The sequence below is a fragment of the Odocoileus virginianus genome, chromosome 6 (assembly GCF_023699985.2).
Source record: "Odocoileus virginianus isolate 20LAN1187 ecotype Illinois chromosome 6, Ovbor_1.2, whole genome shotgun sequence".
Lineage (NCBI taxonomy): Eukaryota > Metazoa > Chordata > Mammalia > Artiodactyla > Cervidae > Odocoileus > Odocoileus virginianus.
This window is the reverse complement of record NC_069679.1, coordinates 49187847-49207947: the sequence shown is the minus strand read 5'-3', so window position 1 is coordinate 49207947 and position 20101 is coordinate 49187847. Positions and strand designations below refer to the sequence as shown.

The following is a 20101-nucleotide window of genomic DNA, read 5'->3' as shown; positions in this document are numbered from 1 at the left end:
CTTGGCACATAAGAATACTATAACTGGCCAAGAGTAATCATTTTTAGTTAAGCACAAAAAACTTGTTTCCCCAAGAAAACATTTCAGAAAAGAACCCCTGCCTTTCCTCCATACCACCCGTGCTCCAAGAACTCCTTCTACTGCAAACCACCTGTCTGTTCTCCAGGGCTTATCCTTGTAAATGAATAATACTCCAATCTCTGTTCTCTGGAACTCTCCCCTGGTTTCTCCACCCAGACCACAGGAAAGCTTCCTTCCTTCTTTCAATCTCTGACATTGCCTGGCCACAATGGTTACAACATACATTGACACTCACTTGAAAGGAATCTCCGAGTCTATTATAAGATGCTCAGAGGTGACTCTTCTTGTCAATAAAATAAAGAGCTTAGTTGTAGATAATTTCTATGGTAATATCTAGTTTTAAAAGTGTCTATGATTTTATATTTATCATTAGTGTGAAGTAAACTTACATTCTAAAATCCTTTCGGTTTTTTGCAAATTGTCTTTTTGCTTCCTTTATAATATCACGATAAGTTGGTGCAGGTGGTGTGATAGACCTATGGTTAAGGAAAGATTTTCAACTAGGAAAATTTGGCAGAGGTAAACAGTATCCTTCAAAGGGGGACTCAGGGAGCCATCTTGCCTGGGCTTCCCAGGCATGAAAGGTCTCAAGTATAAACATGAATGGTATGTCTGGGGTGCACTGAAAGGACCAAAAGAAGACAGTATCCAGCAACCATGGCAAATTTATACCCTGAGATCTAGACTACACCATCCATAGTGCAAAGGAGTTATAGTTTCATAAATCCCATAATTACTATGTTCATTTTTTGGGTATGATTTAAAGGTAGTGATTTGTTAAATGTAAATATTGAAACTGTACTAACATTTTTGTAATTCTGGACATTTCTTCATTTCTACATAGACTGAAACCTCAAAATCTCTTGGCTTCCAAGAGACTCTGAAAGTGACTGGCAGCATATGTTGGCTGCCTCTGCTAACTGCATGGAAAAAGGTAATAAGCAGAAGTTATAAATGTTCTGCTAATGAATCTGGGGCTCTTACACTGTCTGATTATGTTATAGCAGTGTCTGTGTCCCTAACCCTGGTCTTAACCTATGTCTGTGTCTGGCAAAGCAGACACTTGCTTCCCTTCTGAAGTGGCAATCAGAAAGTGACTTGAAAGGAGGGCTGCCCTCATCTTGTGTTAATACTTTAGGTTCATTGATAAAGTAGGAGCTCTTAAACCTCTGCTATCATTAAGACACAAGAAATGAGTCTGTATTTCCATGGTCCCACTCTCCTACCTGAACCACCCTTCAGTATCACCTCCATCTTTCTCTGGATGCAGTTTTCTCATTTAAAATATATTTAAGTTACCTTTAAGGGTGTTTCTGATGCTCATTTAAATCTTAATTATCTGGTATAAGAATGTTAGGAAAAGTCCAACGGATATGGTTCCTGAGACAGGTAATTTCCTGACTAGTATATCTCAATTGAGATAACCAGAATGAAAAACACGAATGGCTTCACAACAAAGATTCTTACAATAAACTTGTATAAAATTAATGTCTTCCCTATGATGCTCTAAACTACTTAGGAAATAACTTTAATCAATTATGATTGAATAATCAGTAGTTGAATATTAAGATCTTAGAATCAAGGAAAAGAACACTTGGTTTCTGCATACTCCAGATTACTTTTTCAGCAATGCCAGAGTGATAAATTTCTCTCTGCCAGTCACAGAACCTGTTAACAGCATCACTGAGTTGCTGGGAAGCAGTGTTGCTATCAGACCACACTTCATCCTACCAAGCACAGAGTTTGGGAGGGTCTAGATGATTAATGTTATCTTGAATAGGATAGAAATTCTCTGAAATAGATTTGAGAGAGAAGCTCACTCCTATTTATTATACATGCCAAGTTTATTTTAACCCCTTAATCATATCTAGGGTCTAGAGTATAGTTTTCCGTAACGATATAAGCCTAGAGGAGGAATTTCAAGATGGCGGAGTAGGAGGATGGAAGCTCACCATCCTCTACAAACACATTAAAAATACATCTACATGTGGAACGTTTTTCACAGAAAATCAACTGGAAACTGGCAGAAGATCTCCTATACAACCAAAGCTCCAAGAAGAGTCTTTGCATAACCAAGCAGGATGGGAAAAAAGGAATCAGGACAGGACTGGCTTCCATGGGAGGGATCTGTAAAGGAGAAAAGGTCCACACAAGGCAAACCCTGGGGAGCCCCCTTGTCTGCTGGGAAATAAGCTGGGACAGAGGGGCTGGAGAAGCCCAGACTCTACTTGTAAGGAGTGCCTCTGTGCTGACTTGCTTACAATCAAGAGTAGAGAAAGACTGGTAGCTGGCTTGCCACATCTCCCAATCTGAAGTGGGCACTGGGCAGGGCTACAAATATGTGCAGTGACTAAGCACTGAATCTCTGGCAGACAGACTCTGGGAGAGGACTCGTCGATATAGCTTAGTGGAGATAGCCTGGATAGTCTGGGGTGTATTTTGGGCCAGACTTCAGAGTCCTTTGTCACTGCTTGCATGGCAGGGCCAGGTGCAGTTGTGGTGGACTTTGTTGGTGCACGCAAAACGTTACACCACAGAAATGCTCAGTGGGTGCTGAGTCTCAGATGGAGAGCCCCTGGGTAGGAGTATGCAGTGGCTGGTTTCCCAGAGGGAGTTTACTGGATCCACCCACCTCACACAACAACTTGGAGCCACATTTGGCATGGAGACAACCCAGGTCTCAGGCAGCAGCTCAGCTACTTCAGTTCCTGCAGCTGCAATGCCCAAGTACCGCCCACTCCACAAAAGCATGATACTAGGTCTGGGAGGAACACAACAGAGAAACAGATGTGACTTTGGGCTGCTTCTAGGCAAAATTGCAGACACCTGCATGGGTAGTGTATGGATTCACTGTGACCATATTGGCCTCACTTGCTTCATGGTTTTCTCCTTTGAAGCAGGGCATGCACTCAAAGGCAAAGGAGTCTGACTGAACTTGACCCTCAGGGCTTCTACTCCAACAACTGAGGAGCAGACACCACCCTGACAGGGCTGAGACATCCACAGAGCAAGAAGGAGGCCCCACCCAATATCCAGCATAGGCTCTGGACACTACATCACCAATTACTTCCCTATTGGGGGATAATAGCCAGCATACTCTGAGAAAAAATGTTGCTAGCACCTACACTGAAACCAGCCTTCGCACCAAAAATATTAGATAATAGTCTGCACAGGGGTGTTTCCAAATAAAAAGCCCTTTTAAGCTAACTATTTCTCCTAAATTCATAAAGTCAAGTAAAATGAAAAAGCAGAGAAACTACTCCAAATTAAAAGAGAAATCCCCTGAAAGAACAAAAAAGGAAAGAGACCTCACCAGACCCTGGATTCTAAAAGGAAGTAATAAAGGTGCTAAAGGAATTAAAAGATTATTGATAAAAATGCAGCTCACTGTAGTACAGAACTAGAAACTATCAAATCAAAGTTAGACAACTCAGTTGCTGAGAAAAAAACCAATCTAGAAGCAATGAATAGCAACTAAATAACATAGAAGAAGATATCTGGAAGATAGATTAATGAAAATCACCTAATCAGAAGCTCAGACAAAAAGACAAATGGAAAAAAAATGAAAGCAACATATGAAATCTATAGGATAATATAAAGCATGTCAACCTTTGCATAAAGGAGAAGAGTTCCAGAAGAAGAAGAAGAGAAAAGGAGATTAAAAGTATATTTGGAGAAATTATTGATGAAAACTTTCCGAGTCTAAAGAAAGAAACAGGTATTCAAGTACAGGGAACACAGAGGGTCCCAAACAAGATGAACCCAAACAGACACACACCAAAACATATCAAAATGAAAAAGCAAAAGTTAAAGAGAAGATTCTAAATGCAAGATAAAAAAAAGTCAGTTATATGTGACCCTGACACCCCATAACACTATCAGCTGATTTCTCTTCAGAAACTTTGTAGGCCAGAAGGGAGTGGCATGATATGCTCAAAGTTCTGAAAGGAAAAAAACTTGTAGCCCAGAATACTCTATTCAGCAAGATCATCATGTAGAATAGAAGGAGAGATAAAGAATTTCTCGACAAGCAAAAATTAAAAGAATTCAACAGTACTAAACTTACTCTAGAAGAAATATTGACAGGTCTTCTCTAAACAGAAAAGAAACAAGAATCTGTAAGAAAGGGAAAGTCACAATAGGAAAGGCAAATAAGAAAGGCAAAGGAGCCCACCAGGCTCCTCTGTTCACGGGATTCTCTAGGCAAGAATACTGGAGTGGGTTGCCATTTCCTTCTCCCCTAAAAACTATAAAATGCTAATAAAGGCAACTGAAGATGATTAAAAGAAATGGAAAGATATCCTATGCTCTTGGATTAGATGAATTAATATTGTAAATACAGTCATACTACCCAAAGCAATCTACAGATGTAATGTAATCCCTACCATAATATCCACGACATTTTTTCACAGAACTAGAACAAATAATCCTAAAATTTATATGGAACTACAAAAGACTTAGAATTTCCAAAGCAATCATGAGGAAAATGAACAAAGCTGGAGACATAACTCTTCCAGACTAGACAATACTAGAAATCTACAATAATGAAAACAGCATGGTATTGGCATAGAAAGAGATATGTGAATCAATGGAACAGAATATAGAGTCCAGAAATAAACCCAGATACCTATAGTCACTTAATCTACTTGATTATACAATGGAGAAAACAGTCTCTTCAGTAAGTGGTGCTGGGAAAGTTAGACAGCTATTGTACATGTAAATCAACAAAACAGAACTCTCTCTCATATTATATACAAAAATAAACACAAAATGGTTTAATGCTCTAAGTATAAGACATAACACCATAAAACTGGAAGAGAATATGGGCAAAACATTCGTGGCCATAGGTTGTAGAAATGTTTTCTTATATCAGTTTCAAGGCAAAAGAAATAAAATCGGAAATTGACAAATGGGACCTAATCAAGTTAAAAGCTTTTGCACAGGAAAGGAAACCATCAACAAAACAGAAAGATAGCCTATTGGATGGGAGAAAATATTTACAAATGATGAAACCAAGAAAGAATTAATATCTAAATATATAAACAGCTCATACAACTCAATATCAAAAAACCAAACCATTCAATAAAAAATGGGAGTTCAGTTCAGTTCAGTCGCTCAGTCGTGTCCTACTCTTTGCGACCCCATGAACCACAGCAGGCCAGGCCTCCCTATCCATCACCAACTCCCGGAGTCCACCCACACCCATGTCCAATGGGTCAGTGGTACCATCCAACCTTCTCACCCTTGGTCGTCCCCTTCTCCTCCTGCCATCAATCTTTCCCAGCATCAGGGTCTTTTCAAATGAGTCAGCTCTTTGCATCAGGCGGCCAAAGTATTGTAGTTTCAGCTTCAAAATCAGTCTTACCAATGAACCCCCAGGACTGATCTCCTTTAGGATGGACTGGTTGGATCTCCTTGCAGTCCAAGGGACTCTCAAGAGTCTTCTCCAACACCACAGTTCAAAAGCATCAATTCTTCGGCACTCAGCTTTCTTTATAGTCCAACTCTCACATCCATACATGACCACTGGAAAAACCATAGCCTTGACTAGATGGATGTTGACAAAGTAACGTCTCTGCTTTTTAATATGCTATCTAGGTTAGTCATAACTTTCCTTCCAAGGAGTAAGCGTCTTTTAGTTTCATGGCTTCAGTCACCATCTACAGTGATTTTGGAGCCCCCACAAATAAAGTCAGCCACTGTTTCCACTGTTTCCCCATCGATTTGCTATGAAGTGATGGGACCGGATGCCATGATCTTAGTTTTCTGAATGTTGAGCTTTAAGCCAACTTTTTCACTCTCCTCTTTTACTTTCATCAAGAGGTGCTTTAGTTCTTCTTCACTTTCTGCCATAAGGGTGGTGTCATCTGCATATCTGAGGTTATTGATATTTCTCCCAGCAATCTTGATTCCAGCTTGTGCTTCATTCAACCCAGTGTTTCTCATGATGTACTCTGCATATAAGTTAAATAAGCAGGGTGACAATATACAGCCTTGACGTACTCCTTTTCCTATTTGGAACCAGTCTGTTGTTCCATGTCCAGTTCTAACTGTTGCTTCCTGACCTGCATACAGGTTTCTCAAGAGGCAGGTCAGGTGGTCTGGTATTCCAATCTCTTTCAGAATTTTCCACAGTTTATTTTGATCCATGCAATCAAAGGCTTAGGCATAGTCAATAAAGCAGAAATAGGTATTTTTCTGCAACTCTCTTGCTTTTTCGATGATCCAGCAGATGTTGGCAATTTGATCTCTGGTTCCTTTGTCTTTTCTAAAACCAGCTTGAACATCTGGAAATTCGTGGTTCATGTATTGCTGAAGCCTGGCTTGGAGAATTTTAAGCATTACCTTGCTAGTGTGTGAGATGAGTGCAATTGTGCAGTAGTTTGAGAAAAAAATGGAGTGAAGATCTAAATAGACATTTCTCCAAAGAAGACACACAGATAACCAACAGGCACATGAAAAGAGGTGCAACATCACTAATTATTAGAGAAATGCAAATCAAAACCACAATGAAGTATCACCTCGCACCGGTCAGAATGGTTATCATCAAAAAGCCAACAAATAGTAAATGCTGGAGAAGGTATGGAAAAAAGGGAATCCAAGTACACTATTGATGGGAATTAAAACTGCTACAGCTACTATGGGAAATAGTATGGAAATAGAGGTTTCTTAAAAAACTAAAAATAGAGCTACCTTATGATCCAGCAATCCCAGTCCTGGGCATGTATCAGGAAACAATGAAAACTCTAATTAGAAAGGGAACAAGCACTCCACTGTTCACAGCAGCACTATTTACAATAGCCAAGGCATGAAAACCACTCAAAGGCCCACTGGCTCAGGAAGAAGTAGTATATGTGTGTGTGTGTTTGTGCGTGCGCGCATGCATGCCTGCATGTTGTGTATGTAAGAGAGTGTTACTCAGCCATAAAAAAGAATGAAATATGTTATTTGCAGCAAAATGAATGGGCCTAGGTAATATTATACTATGTGAAGTAAGTCAAAGATAAATACATGATATCACTTATATGTGGAATCTAAAAAATAATACAAATAAATGTATTTACCTAACAAAAACAGATTCCCAGACAGAAAACAAACTTATGCTTACCAAAGGGGAAAGAGAATGGGACAAAGATAACAACAGGAGTAACAGATATACACTACTATACATAACATAGATAGGCAGAAATGATTTACTATACAGCAAATACATATGCAATATTTTCTAATATATTCAGTATCTTCTAATAACCTAAAATGAAAATAATCTGAAAAAGTATATATATATATATATATATATATATATATATATATATGAATTACTTTTCTGTATACCTGAAAGTAACACAATATTGTAAATCAACTATACTTCAATAAAAAATGAAAGATATAAGCCTGACTCTTAATGTCATAATGGTGTATATTTCTTAAACTTGCAATTCAGTGAAAAGTTTATCTGCAAAATTAAGATCAGTGATCACAGATCACTATAACAAATGCGACAATAATGAAAAAGTTAGGAATATTGTGAGAATTACCAAAATGTGGCACAGAGATAGGAAGTGAGAAAATTCAGTTGGAAAAATGGGGCTGATACACATGCTTGATGCAGAGCTGCCATGAATGTTCAATTTGTAAAAAATGCAGTATCTGTGAAGTGTAATAAGATGAGTTATGCCTATAATTTCTCCTTCAGAGTGCCTGTTAGAATTTTAAAGATATTATCCTTTTACAAAGTTATTTTGTTCTCTTGAGTATGAGTTCCACGATAAAGTGTCAGTATTTGGGAGCAAGATGATGTTTCTCATTCTGACCTAATTGAATTTTCTTTTCTTTGCACATTCATTATAAACTATTGGTATTGAGACAAAGAACTGTTTCATTTCTTATAAATTATTAGTTTTGAACATATGTCATCACTGAAATGAACTGGGTATACATTCTTTATAAAGTCACTCATTGCCCACAAAATTTGGTCGTAATTGTATTAATATATTCATGCTGTGTAAGAAGTTGGTGCTAAAACCCCAGCTTTTCCTTCACTACTCAGTGGTGATGGTTTTCAGTAGACTTCTGTTAATATTTGTTAGTGAATATCCTAATGTTTATTCTTTTCAGATACGTGAAGTCATCATTTTTATCAACTGTAGAAAGACAAGAGTACTTTAAAGCTTATGAAGAATGGCTATATTCTAGTCCTTCAGGAAGACTGTGATAACATGTTTCCCAACTGTGCTGCCTGAGTTGATGTCACACTTCATTTTCTTGTGAGCTGCTCCATGGAGGTTACCGGGCAGGGCACTAAATGGAGAATAGTTTAGAGGTCCTATTCTGGGACCTCTCAACAGTTGTAGTTGGGATGTGACAAACCGAGACATAGAGACTTCTTAAAGGCCTCTCTTCAGACTCTGGGGTATTTTATTTTTATTTCCTTTTAGAATCACAGAGTATTAGAGAAAGAGTGGGCCTCAGAAATTGTAGGGTCCAATTTTATTATAGTATAGATGTAGAAACTAAGGCTTCTTGAAGGGAAGTACCTTGTCTTTGAGAGCTTGGGAAGGTGGTGGTGGTGGTGGTGTGTGTGTGTGTCTCAGAAAAAGAACAGCTCAAAGGCAAATTTTGCTCCTATCTACCAAAAATAATGTCCCAGGATGAGGCTGCAGGAGGCTTTGCTGTTTTCCTCATATCCCTTAGAGATACTTCTGGGAGTATTCTGAGTTGCTTCTGAGATTCCCAGGTTCAAGTGCTCATTCTACACATAATGCTATTGTATAAGAAGCAAATGGAAGGTCGGCAGCAAGTAGTGGCCAGGATCTCCTCTATACAGTAGAATTCATTTGATCCTTAATCCTAAAAACTGAATTCCTGTATAACTTATCAGCATGTGGCCTAAACTCATCTTAAAACCATTACTTCCGGCTTAATGTTTACCTTGTTTATACCTTGTTAAATATTCTAATGCTGAATTTGCAGTGGTGTCATACATTCACAGTATACCCAAGTTAAAACAAACAAAAAATAAACAACTAAAATATGCTATTACTAAATACATGTGCCTTACTCTATAAAAGATAGTACCACTGTTGGGATTTCACGCAGATGCTACATGGCCTGCAATGATGTGTAAAACAGGGTTACTGTTTTAGTGAGTTTTATAATTTAATACATTATTAGCATAGTTTAGAATGCTACAGGAATAGGACTACTGGAAATATTAACACAGGTTTAACTAAAAGCATTCAACAAATGTCCTTGCCAGGATGTTTGTTCCACATTAAGAAACAAAGATGAGTGCACCACTTCATGCATCAAACTCGCACTGGTCATCTATTTAACATATACGGTAATGTAGATGTTTCAGCGTTATTCTATTAATTCATCCCAGCCTTGCTCTGGGACAACCTCAAGAGAGAGGGTGGGGAGGGAGGTGGGAGTGGGGTTCAGGATCAGGGCAGGGGATACAAGTATACCTATGGCCAATTCATGTTGATGTATGGCAAAAATCATCACCATACTGTAAATTAATTATCCTCTGATTAAATAATGAAAAAGAAAGATGAATAAGAGATGGTGTTTGGCTTTAAGGAGTTAATAGGAATGAGAAGGGACAACAGGCAGTTTCTGAAGTAGGAGACAGAACTATAAAAATTAGGCCTAAAGACTATTAAAGCCTAGCAACCTGTTTCCCTTTACTTCAGGACTGTCTCAAATTGGACAAGGGTACTCTGTGCTACTGCACGTCCTATGCAGCCTTCTGTCACAGATGACACCTATTCTGTCTTTGCTGTAGGACTAGCACTAGTCGTGGTATGCAATATGTATTCAGGGAGTGTTTACTATTCATTTTCTACTGAACAAGGATTCTTATTGATATCTCAGTGCAGGTAAGTCTTAGATTTCATTTTGAGAGGTCTAGTCATCATCATAAAATTACTTTTTGCTATACTGTTTAAGAAATCAGGGAAATATGAAATATCTTTAAGGAAATTTTTCATTAAAGTAGTTAACAGAAAAGTTTTGGTGCTTCAAATGCTTGGCTCTAGTTATCTGGGAAATTTAGTTATGGGTAACAGTTCACTCCTTGATAAGGGTGGATAAATTGTTAATTTATAGAGATTCCACCATTTTTGTCATTTACAACCTTGAAATGAGATAGTTCCAAGGGTTGTTTGGAGGAACTTTAGCCATTCCCATTATTTCCATCACCCCTACTCCCTCCACAAAGTTATTCCATATAAACATACAAATTTTGGGTTTGCTTTGCAAATACTGGTTCTTTAGACCCTTGCTTGTAACTGGATTGAATATCTAAGTCCCTCCTACAGAGGGAAATTCTGGAGTCCCCATTTCCCAGAGGTTGACCAAAATGGAACAAAACAGAACAAATACATATGAGGCAACCACTTAAGGGAGCCAGTGTGATTTTTTTCTTAAATACTGAGGACTTCAGCTCTAAGCTACAATAGGGTTTCTATGGAACATCTTGTAGAATCACCTGGAACCATGAAATGGTAGTGATTTTTCTGGGGTGAATGTGTTGTAACAGAATAGATTTTATTCAGTTTCTCCTTTGCTTGCCCGTCTCCTAGGAGGAGAGATGGTTGAGTAAACACAAAATTATAATTTAGTCAGTTTTTAATATTTACTTGAGATAAGACCTTTTAAATTTTAATCATTCAGGCCATGACTTTTCCATCTGATTTTTCATTGGCTAATGTATAGAAAGAATATCTATTTTTTCAATGTCTGAGGATAATTTAAACTATCTGAAAATGAACTTTTATTTTTCTCTTGTTTGAAACAAATTGGATTTTACCCACATTTACACTAAAAAAATTAATAAAACTGAACTCTTATTAAATCTCTAGGATGAGAACCCCTCCTGCTCCCCCTCTTATTTTTCCATTGAGCCATGTTTACAGTCTAAAGTCCAAATTGTGCCAAAAAAAAAGATACAATGTACTCCCTGGAATGCGATTACCTAAGGCAACCAGCATCTTTCATTTCATTATTTAGTTCAGTAATAAGTTTGCTGAATTGTGGTTTGTGTCTTATGCATTTTATTAAAGGAAAAGAAAAAACTAACTAGAATTTAAACTGAATAAGAAAAAAAAAAAAAAGGCCAGATCTTACAAGCAATTTTGTAATTGTCTCTGGTTCAAGGTGGCTGCAGAATGCTTATACCACACATGCACATGATTTTTCATGTAAAACAAGACTCATTTGTTCCTCAAGTTCTTTAAAAAAATGTACGATACTCATTCCCCACTTCTCCTTTTCTTAACTTGGCCCTCACTCCTAATTGGCAGAGTTTGTGAAAGGAAGAAACTTAGCAACCTACTCAGCAAAGTCTAGAACAGCTTCAAATAAGTTATCTAAAACTAAAAATAAAACCTCCTTTTTCTCTTCGAAAAGCAATATTTAAATATTTAATACATCCTTTAACTTATTATGACTCCATGATGTTTCTCTGCTTATAAAGTACTCTGTTAAATAAAGCTTAAATATATTTAAAAAAATTTAAAATCTTATCCTTTAAGGAATCTTTGAGGTTCTAAAAGGAGAGTTATTGGGTTTTTTTAGGTAACTACTATCAATGCAAAAATCAATGTGAATTAAATAAAGGAAATTCATGGATCAAAAATAGGACTATAAAAAGGCAATCAGAATTTTGTAGAGTCTAGGTTACTTATGAAGTTATTTAGCTTAGGGCTTATACAGAGAGTGGCATACTTTTATACTATGGATTGAAGCAAAACCTTGCACAATGACAAAAGTAGTTTATTTTGGGGCAAAAACAAATAAAAATTAAATAAAACTAGGATAAAAGGAAAAAATCCAATTTAAAAAAAGCAAAATGTCAAGAAGTTTTAAGAACTCAGATGGGAAATTAACTTGATTGGTAATTTTGTCGAATTAAAGAATGAATGAATGAGATAACGTGTATTCTTAGGCCATGAAACTTCTAAAATTGGAAAGCTAAAAAGTGGCAAGGTAAAAGAGAACACTATACATGCTTGCTGTCTGATATATAAAAGTGATATCTCAAGTTCTGTGAATGGATTAAACTTTTGTTCTTACTTAAGACAGTGCTGTCTATAGTACTGTTTTGTGATGATGGACATATTTGATATCTGCACTAGACAACAGTCACACAGAGCTTGTGAACACTTAAAATGTGACTAGTGTAAGTGATAAACTGAAGTTTTATTTATCTTTGATTTTATTTTTATAAGTTTAAATAGCCACGGATGGTATTGTGTAATACCAATAAACTGCACAGGAAGGAACACTTCTGAACTCATTCTATGAGTCCAGAATCACACTTATACCAAAATCATACAAAGATATCACAAAAAAGAATATTGTAGGCCAATATCACTAATGAACATAGATACAAAATCTTCAACAAAACACTAGCAAACAGAATCCAACAATATATTACAAGGATCATACATCATGATCAAGTGGGATTTATCCCAGGGATGTAAGGATTTTTCCATATCACAAATCAATCAGTATATATTACTAAATTAACAAATTGAAGAATAAAAACCACATGATCATCTCAATGGGTGCAGAAAAATCTTTTGACAAAATTCAACATCCATTCATTCATGATAAAATGTCTCCAGAAAGAGGGCAAAGAGGGGAGCTATCACAACAAATAAAGGCTACATGTGACAAATCCACAGCTAACGTCATCAGTTCAGTTCAGTTCAGTCGCTCAGTCGTGTCTGACTCTTTGCGACCCCATGAATCACAGCACGCCAGGCCCCCCTGTCCATCACCAGCTCCCAGAGTCCACCCAAACCCATACCCATCGAGTCGGTGATGCCATCCAGGCATCTCATCCTCTGTTGTCCCCTTCTCCTCCTCTACCCAATCCCTCCCAGCATCAGGGTCCCTTCCAATGAGTCAACTCTTCGCATGAGGTGGCCAAAGTACTGGAGTTTCAGCTTCAGCATCAGTCCTTCCAGTGAACACCCAGGACTCATCTCTTTAGGATGGACTGGTTGGATCTCCTTGCAGCCCAAGAGACTCTCAAGAGTCTTCTCCAACACCATAGTTCAAAAGCATCAATTTTTCGGTGCTCAGTTTTCTTCACAGTCCGACTCTCACATCCGTACATGACTAGAGATCTCTTCAAGAAAATTAAGATACCAAGGGAACATTTCACGCAAAGATGGGTTCAATAAAGGACAGAAATGGTATGGACCTAACAGAAGCAGAAGATATTAAGAAGAGGTGGCAAGAATACACAGAAGAACTGTACAAAAAAGATCTTCATGACCCAGATAATCACAATGGTGTGATCACTCACCTAGAGCCAGACATCCTGGAATGTGAAGTCAAGTGGGCCTTAGAAAGCATCACTATGAACAAAGCTAGTGGATGTGATGGAATTCCAGTTGAGCTATTTCAAATCCTGAAAGATGATGCTGTGAAAGTGCTGCACTCAATATGCCAGCATATTTGGAAAACTCAGCAGTGGCCACAGGACTGGAAAAGGTCAGTTTTCATTGCAATCCCTAAGAAAGGCAATCCCAAAGAATGCTCAAACTACCGCACAATTGCACTCATCTCATACTCTAGTAAAGTAATGCTCAAAATTCTCCAAGCCAGGCTTTAGCAATACATGAACCGTGAACTTCCAGATGTTCAAGCTGGTTTTAGAAAAGGCAGAAGAACCAGAGATCAAATTGCCAATATCCGCTGGATCATCGAAAAAGCAAGAGAGTTCCAGAAAAACATCTATTTCTGCTTTATTGACTATGGCAAAGCCTTCGACTGTGTGGATCACAATAAACTATGGAAAATTCTGAAAGAGATGGGAATACCAGACCACCTGACCTGCCTCTTGAGAAACTTGTATGCAGGTCAGGAAGCAACAGTTAGAACTGGACATGGAACAAGAGACTGGTTCCAAATAGGAAAAGGAGTACGTCAAGGCTGTATATTGTCACCCTGCTTATTTAACTTACATGCAGAGTACATCACGAGAAACACTGGGCTGGAGAAACACAAGCTGGAATCAAGATTGCTGGGAGAAATATCAGTAACCTCAGATATGCAGATGACACCACCCTTATGGCAGAAAGTGAAGAAGAACTAAAGAGCCTCTTGATGAAAGTGAAAGAGGAGAGTGAAAAAGTTGGCTTACAGCTAACGTCATACTCAATGGTAAAAAACTGAAAGTATTTCTTCTAAGATCAGGAACAAGACAAGGATGCCCATTCTCATTACTTTTATTCAACATAGTACTAACACTGAATAGCCAAATCAATAAGAAAAAAAATAGAAATTAAAGAAATCTAAATTGGAAAGTAAGAAGTAAAACTGTCACTGTTTTCAGATGACATGATACTGTACACAGACTATATACATTCTCAAGAGGCCACCAGAAAACTACTACAGTTTATCAATGAATTCGGTAAAGTTGCAGGATACAAAATTAACATATAGAAACCAGCTACATTTCTATATACTAACAACAACTATATGTAAGAGAAATTAAGGGGAAAAAATCCTATTTACCATTGTATCAAAAAGAATAAAATACCTAGGAAAAAATCTACCTAAAGAGGTAAGAGACTCTCCAGAAAGCAGGAATAGAAGGAACATACCTCAACATAATAAAAGCTATATATGACAAACCCACAGCAAGCATCACCCTCAATGGTGAAAAATTGAAAGCATTTCCCCTGAAATCAGGAACAAGACAAGGGTGCCCACTCTCACCACTACTATTCAACATAGTTTTGGAAGTTTTGGCCACAGCAATCAGGGCAGAAAAAGAAGTAAAAGGAATCCAGATAGGAAAAGAAGAAGTGAAACTCTCTCTGTTTGCAGATGACATGATCCTCTACATAGAAAACCCTAAAGACTCTACCAGAAAATTACTAGAGCTAATCAATGAATACAGTCAAGTTGCAGGATATAAAATTAACACACAGAAAACTCTTGCATTCCTATACACTAACAATGAGAAAACAGAAAGAGAAATTAAGGAAACAATACCATTCACCATTGCAACAAAAAGAATAAAATACTTAGGAGTATATCTACCTAAAGAAACAAAAGACCTATACATAGAAAACTATAAAACACTGATAAAAGAAATCAAAGAGGACACAAACAGATGGAGAATTATACCGTGTTCATGGATTGGAAGAATCAATATTGTCAAAATGGCTATACTACCCAAAGTAATCTATAGATCCAATGCAATCCCTATCAAACTACCAACGGTATTTTTCACAGAACTAGAACAAATAATTTCACAATTTGTATGGAAATACAAAAAACCTCGAATAGCCAAAGTAATCCTGAGAAAGAAGAATGGAACTGGAGGAATCAATCTGCCTGACTTCAGACTCTACTACAAAGCCACAGTCATCAAGACAGTATGGTACTGGCACAAAGACAGAAATATAGATCAATGGAACAGAATAGAAAGCCCAGAGATAAATTCACGAACCTATGGTCACCTTATCTTCGACAAAGGAGGCAAGGATATACAATGGAAAAAAGACAACCTCTTTAACAAGTGGTGCTGGGAAAACTGGTCAACCACCTGTAAAAGAATGAAACTAGAACACTTTCTAACACCATACACAAAAATAAACTCAAAATGGATTAAAGATCTAAATGTAAGACCAGAAACTATAAAACTCCTAGAGGAGAACATAGGCAAAACACTCTCCGACATAAATCACAGCAGGATCCTCTATGACCCACATCCCAGAATTTCAGAAATAAAAGCAAAAATAAACAAATGGGACCTAATGAAACTTAAAAGCTTTTGCACAACAAAGGAAACTATAAGCAAGGTGAAAAGACAGCCCTCAGATTGGGAGAAAATAATAGCAAATGAAGCAACAGACAAAGGATTAATCTCAAAAATATACAAGCAACTCCTCCAGCTCAACTCCAGAAAAATAAATGACCCAATCAAAAAATGGGCCAAAGAACTCAACAGACATTTCTCCAAGGAAGACATACAGATGGCTAACAAACACATGAAAAGATGCTCAACATCACTCATTATCAGAGAAATGCAAATCAAAACCACAATGAGGTACCATTATACGCCAGTCAGGATGGCTGCTATCCAAAAGTCTACAAGCAATAAATGCTGGAGAGGGTGTGGAGAAAAGTGAACCCTCTTACACTGTTGGTGGGAATGCAAATTAGTACAGCCACTATGGAAAACAGTGTGGAGATTTCTTAAAAAGCTGGAAATAGAACTGCCATATGACCCAGCAATCCCACTTCTGGGCATACACACCAAGGAAACCAGATCTGAAAGAGACACGTGCACCCCAATGTTCATCGCAGCACTGTTTATAATAGCCAGGACATGGAAGCAACCTAGATGCCCATCAGCAGACGAATGGATGAGGAAGCTGTGGTACATATACACCATGGAATATTACTCAGCCATTAAAAAGAATTCATTTGAATCAGTTCTAATGAGATGGATGAAACTGGAGCCCATTATACAGAGCAAAGTAAGCCAGAAAGATAAAGACCATTACAGTATACTAACACATATATATGGACTTTAGAAAGATGGTAACGATAACCCTATACGCAAAACAGAAAAAGAGACTCAGATGTATAGAACAGACTTGTGGACTCTGGGAGAAGGCGAGGGTGGGATGTTTCAAGAGAACAGCATTGAAACATGTATATTATCTAGGGTGAAACAGATAACCAGCCCAGGTTGGGTACATGAGACAAGTGCTCGGGCCTGGTGCACTGGGAAGACCCAGAGGGATCGGGTGGAGAGGGAGGTGGGAGGGGGGACTGGGATGGGGAATACATGTAAATCCATGGCTAATTCATTTCAATGTATAACAAAAACTACTGTAATGATGTAAAGGAATTAGCCTCCAACTAATTAAAAAAATATATATATTTTAAAAAATAAATAAATAAATAAATTTTCTGGAGGTATTTTAAACCAAAAAAAAAAAAAAAGAGGTAAGAGACCTGTACTCAAAACATCATAAGATACTGATAAAAAAAACTGAAGCTGAAAAAAACACATGGAAAGATATACTGTTTTCTTGGTTTAGAAGAATTAATACCATTAAAATGACCCTACTACCCAATGCAATCTATAGATTCAAAGCAATCCCTATCAAAATTCTGAAAGCGTATTCCACAGAATATGAAGAAATAACTTTAAAATTTGTATGGAAACACAAAAGACCCCTAAAGCCAAAGCAACCTCGAGGATCATGCTCCCTGATATCAGACAATACTACAAAGCTACAGTAATCAAAACAGAATGGTACTAGGGCAAAAATAAGACACAAGCCAATGGCATAGAATAGACAGCCCAGAAATAAACTCACATACCAACAGTCAATTAATCTATGACAAAGGGGGCAAGAACATACAATGGAAAAAAGGACAGTCTCTTCAATAAGTGGTACTGGGAAAACTGAATGAAAGTAAAAGTGAAAGTGAAGTTGCTCAGTCGTGTCCAACTCTTTGCGACCCTGTGGACTGTAGCCTACCAAGCTCCTCCGTCCATGGGATTCTCCAGGTAAGAATACTGAAGTGGGTTACCATTTCCTTCTCCAGGGGATCTTCCCAACCCAGGGATCGAACCCGGGTCTCCCGCATTGGAGGCAGACACTTTAACCTCTGAGCCAACAGGGAAGCCCATAGCTATATGTAAAAGAATAAAACTAGAACACTTTCTAATACCATATATAAAAATAAATTCAAAATAGATTAAAGACCTAAATGTTAAGGCCAGAAACCATAAAAGTTGTAGAAGAAAACAAGCAGAACACCCATTGTCATAAATTGTGGCAGTATTTTTTGAATCTGTCTCCTAAAGCAAAGGAAATAAAATCAAAAATAAATAAATGGAACCCAATTCAACTTAAAAGTTTTTGTACGGCAAAGAAAACTACTGACAAAACAAAAAGACAACCTACTTTAATTGCTGAAAATACTTGCAAATGATATGACTGATAAGGAGTTAATATTCATTGCACATGCACAACTCATATAACTCAACATCCAAAAAAACCCCAAACAACCCATAAAGAATGGGCAGAAGAACTAAATATACATTTTCCCCAGCAGGAAATACAGTGGTGAACATGAAAAGATGCTCAATAACACTAATCATCAGGGAAATGCAAATCAAAACCACAATGAGACATCCTCACAATTGTCAGAATGCCTATTACCAAAAAGAATAGAAATAACAAACGTTGGTGAGGATGTGGAGAAAAGGGAACCCTTGCACACTCATGGTGGGTATTTAAATTGGTATAGCCACTGTGGAAAACAGTATGGAGTTTTCTCTAAAAAATAAAAATAGAGCTACTATATGACCCAGCAATTCTATTCCTGTGTATATGTCCTAAGAAAAACCCCAACACACTAATTCAAAAAGATATAACCATCTCGTGCTCGCTTCGGCAGCACATATACTAAAAAAATTGAAACGACACAGAGAAGATTAGCATGGCCCCTGCACAAGGATGACACGCAAATTCGTGAAGCGTTCCATATTTTTGAGCTAAGATCCCACATACCTCCTGGCCTGAAAACCAAAACTAAACAAAAAACACAGAAGCAATATTGTAACAAATTCAATAAAGACTTAAAAAAAAAAAGATATAACCATCTCAATGTTCATAGCAGCATTCTTTACAATAACCAAGATATGTAAGCAAACTAAATGTCCATCAACAGATGAATGCATAAAGAAGATGTGGTGTACATTATACGCCAGTCAGGATGGCTGCTATCCAAAAGTCTACAAGCAATAAATGCTGGAGAGGGTGTGGAGAAAAGGGAACCCTCTTACATTGTTGGTGGGAATGCAAATTAGTACAGCCACTATGGAAAACAGTGTGGAGATTTCTTAAAAAGCTGGAAATAGAACTGCCATATGACCCAGCAATCCCACTTCTGGGCATACACACCAAGGAAACCAGATCTGAAAAAGACACATGCACCCCAATGTTCATCGCAGCACTGTTTATAATAGCCAGGACATGGAAGCAACCTAGATGCCCATCAGCAGACGAATGGATGAGGAAGCTGTGGTACATATACACCATGGAATATTACTCAGCCATTAAAAAGAATTCATTTGAATCAGTTCTAATGAGATGGATGAAACTGGAGCCCATTATACAGAGCGAAGTAAGCCAGAAAGATAAAGACCATTACAGTGTACTAACACATATATATGGACTTTAGAAAGATGGTAACGATAACCCTATATGCAAAACAGAAAAAGAGACTCAGATGTATGGAACAGACTTGTGGACTCTGGGAGAAGGCGAGGGTGGGATGTTTCAGGAGAACAGCATTGAAACATGTATATTATCTAGGGTGAAACGGATAACCAGCTCAGGTTGGGTACATGAGACAAGTGCTCGGGCCTGGTGCACTGGGAAGACCCAGAGGGATCGGGTGGAGAGGGAGGTGGGAGGGGGGACTGGGATGGGGAGTACATGTAAATCCATGGCTAATTCATATCAATGTATAACAAAAACTACTGTAATGATGTAAAGTAATCAGCCTCCAACTAATAAAAATTAAAAAAAAAAAATAAAGCAAAGGGATAAAAAAAAAAAAAAAAAAGATGTGGTGTACACATATCACACACACACACACACACACAGCCATAAATTTTGCCATTTTCAGCATTTCAGCAATGTGTATGAACTTGGAAGGTATTAGGCTAAGTGAAATAAGTCATATCGAGAAAGACAAATACTGTATGATATCACTTATATGTGGAATCTAAAAAATACAACAAACTAGTAAATATAACAAAGCAGACTCACAGATTTGGAGAACAAACCAGCAGTTATGTAGGGAGAAGGAAGAGGCGAGGGGCAGTATAGAGATAGGGGACTAAGAGGTACAAACTATTGTATATAAAACAAGCTGCAAGGATATACTGTATTGTACAACATGAGGAATATATCCAATATTTTACAATAATTATAAATGGAGTATAACTTTTAAA

General features: G+C 37.6%; 1 protein-coding gene and 1 non-coding gene across 10 annotated transcripts in view; one reads left to right on the top strand and one right to left on the bottom strand.

Moving 5' to 3' along the window:
* The window catches only part of FAM227B (family with sequence similarity 227 member B), a 216846-nt gene that overhangs the window by 6591 nt on the left and 190154 nt on the right, over positions 1–20101 (bottom strand). For 3 of the 9 annotated variants that reach the window (XR_011488299.1, XM_020875513.2, XM_070469310.1), the window contains one exon: positions 471–557. The exons of the other annotated variants lie outside the window; for them this stretch is intronic. Coding sequence is in view for 2 of the 3 variants with exons in the window: in XM_020875513.2 (XP_020731172.2) it covers positions 517–557 (41 nt within the window). In the remaining variant the exon portion in view is untranslated. Of the gene's footprint in view, positions 1–470; positions 558–20101 lie in introns of those variants that run through there. 9 annotated transcript variants of the gene reach the window in all.
* LOC139035729 (U6 spliceosomal RNA) lies at positions 18522–18631 on the top strand. The gene has a single exon (XR_011488448.1). It is a non-coding gene; the product is annotated as a U6 spliceosomal RNA (small nuclear RNA).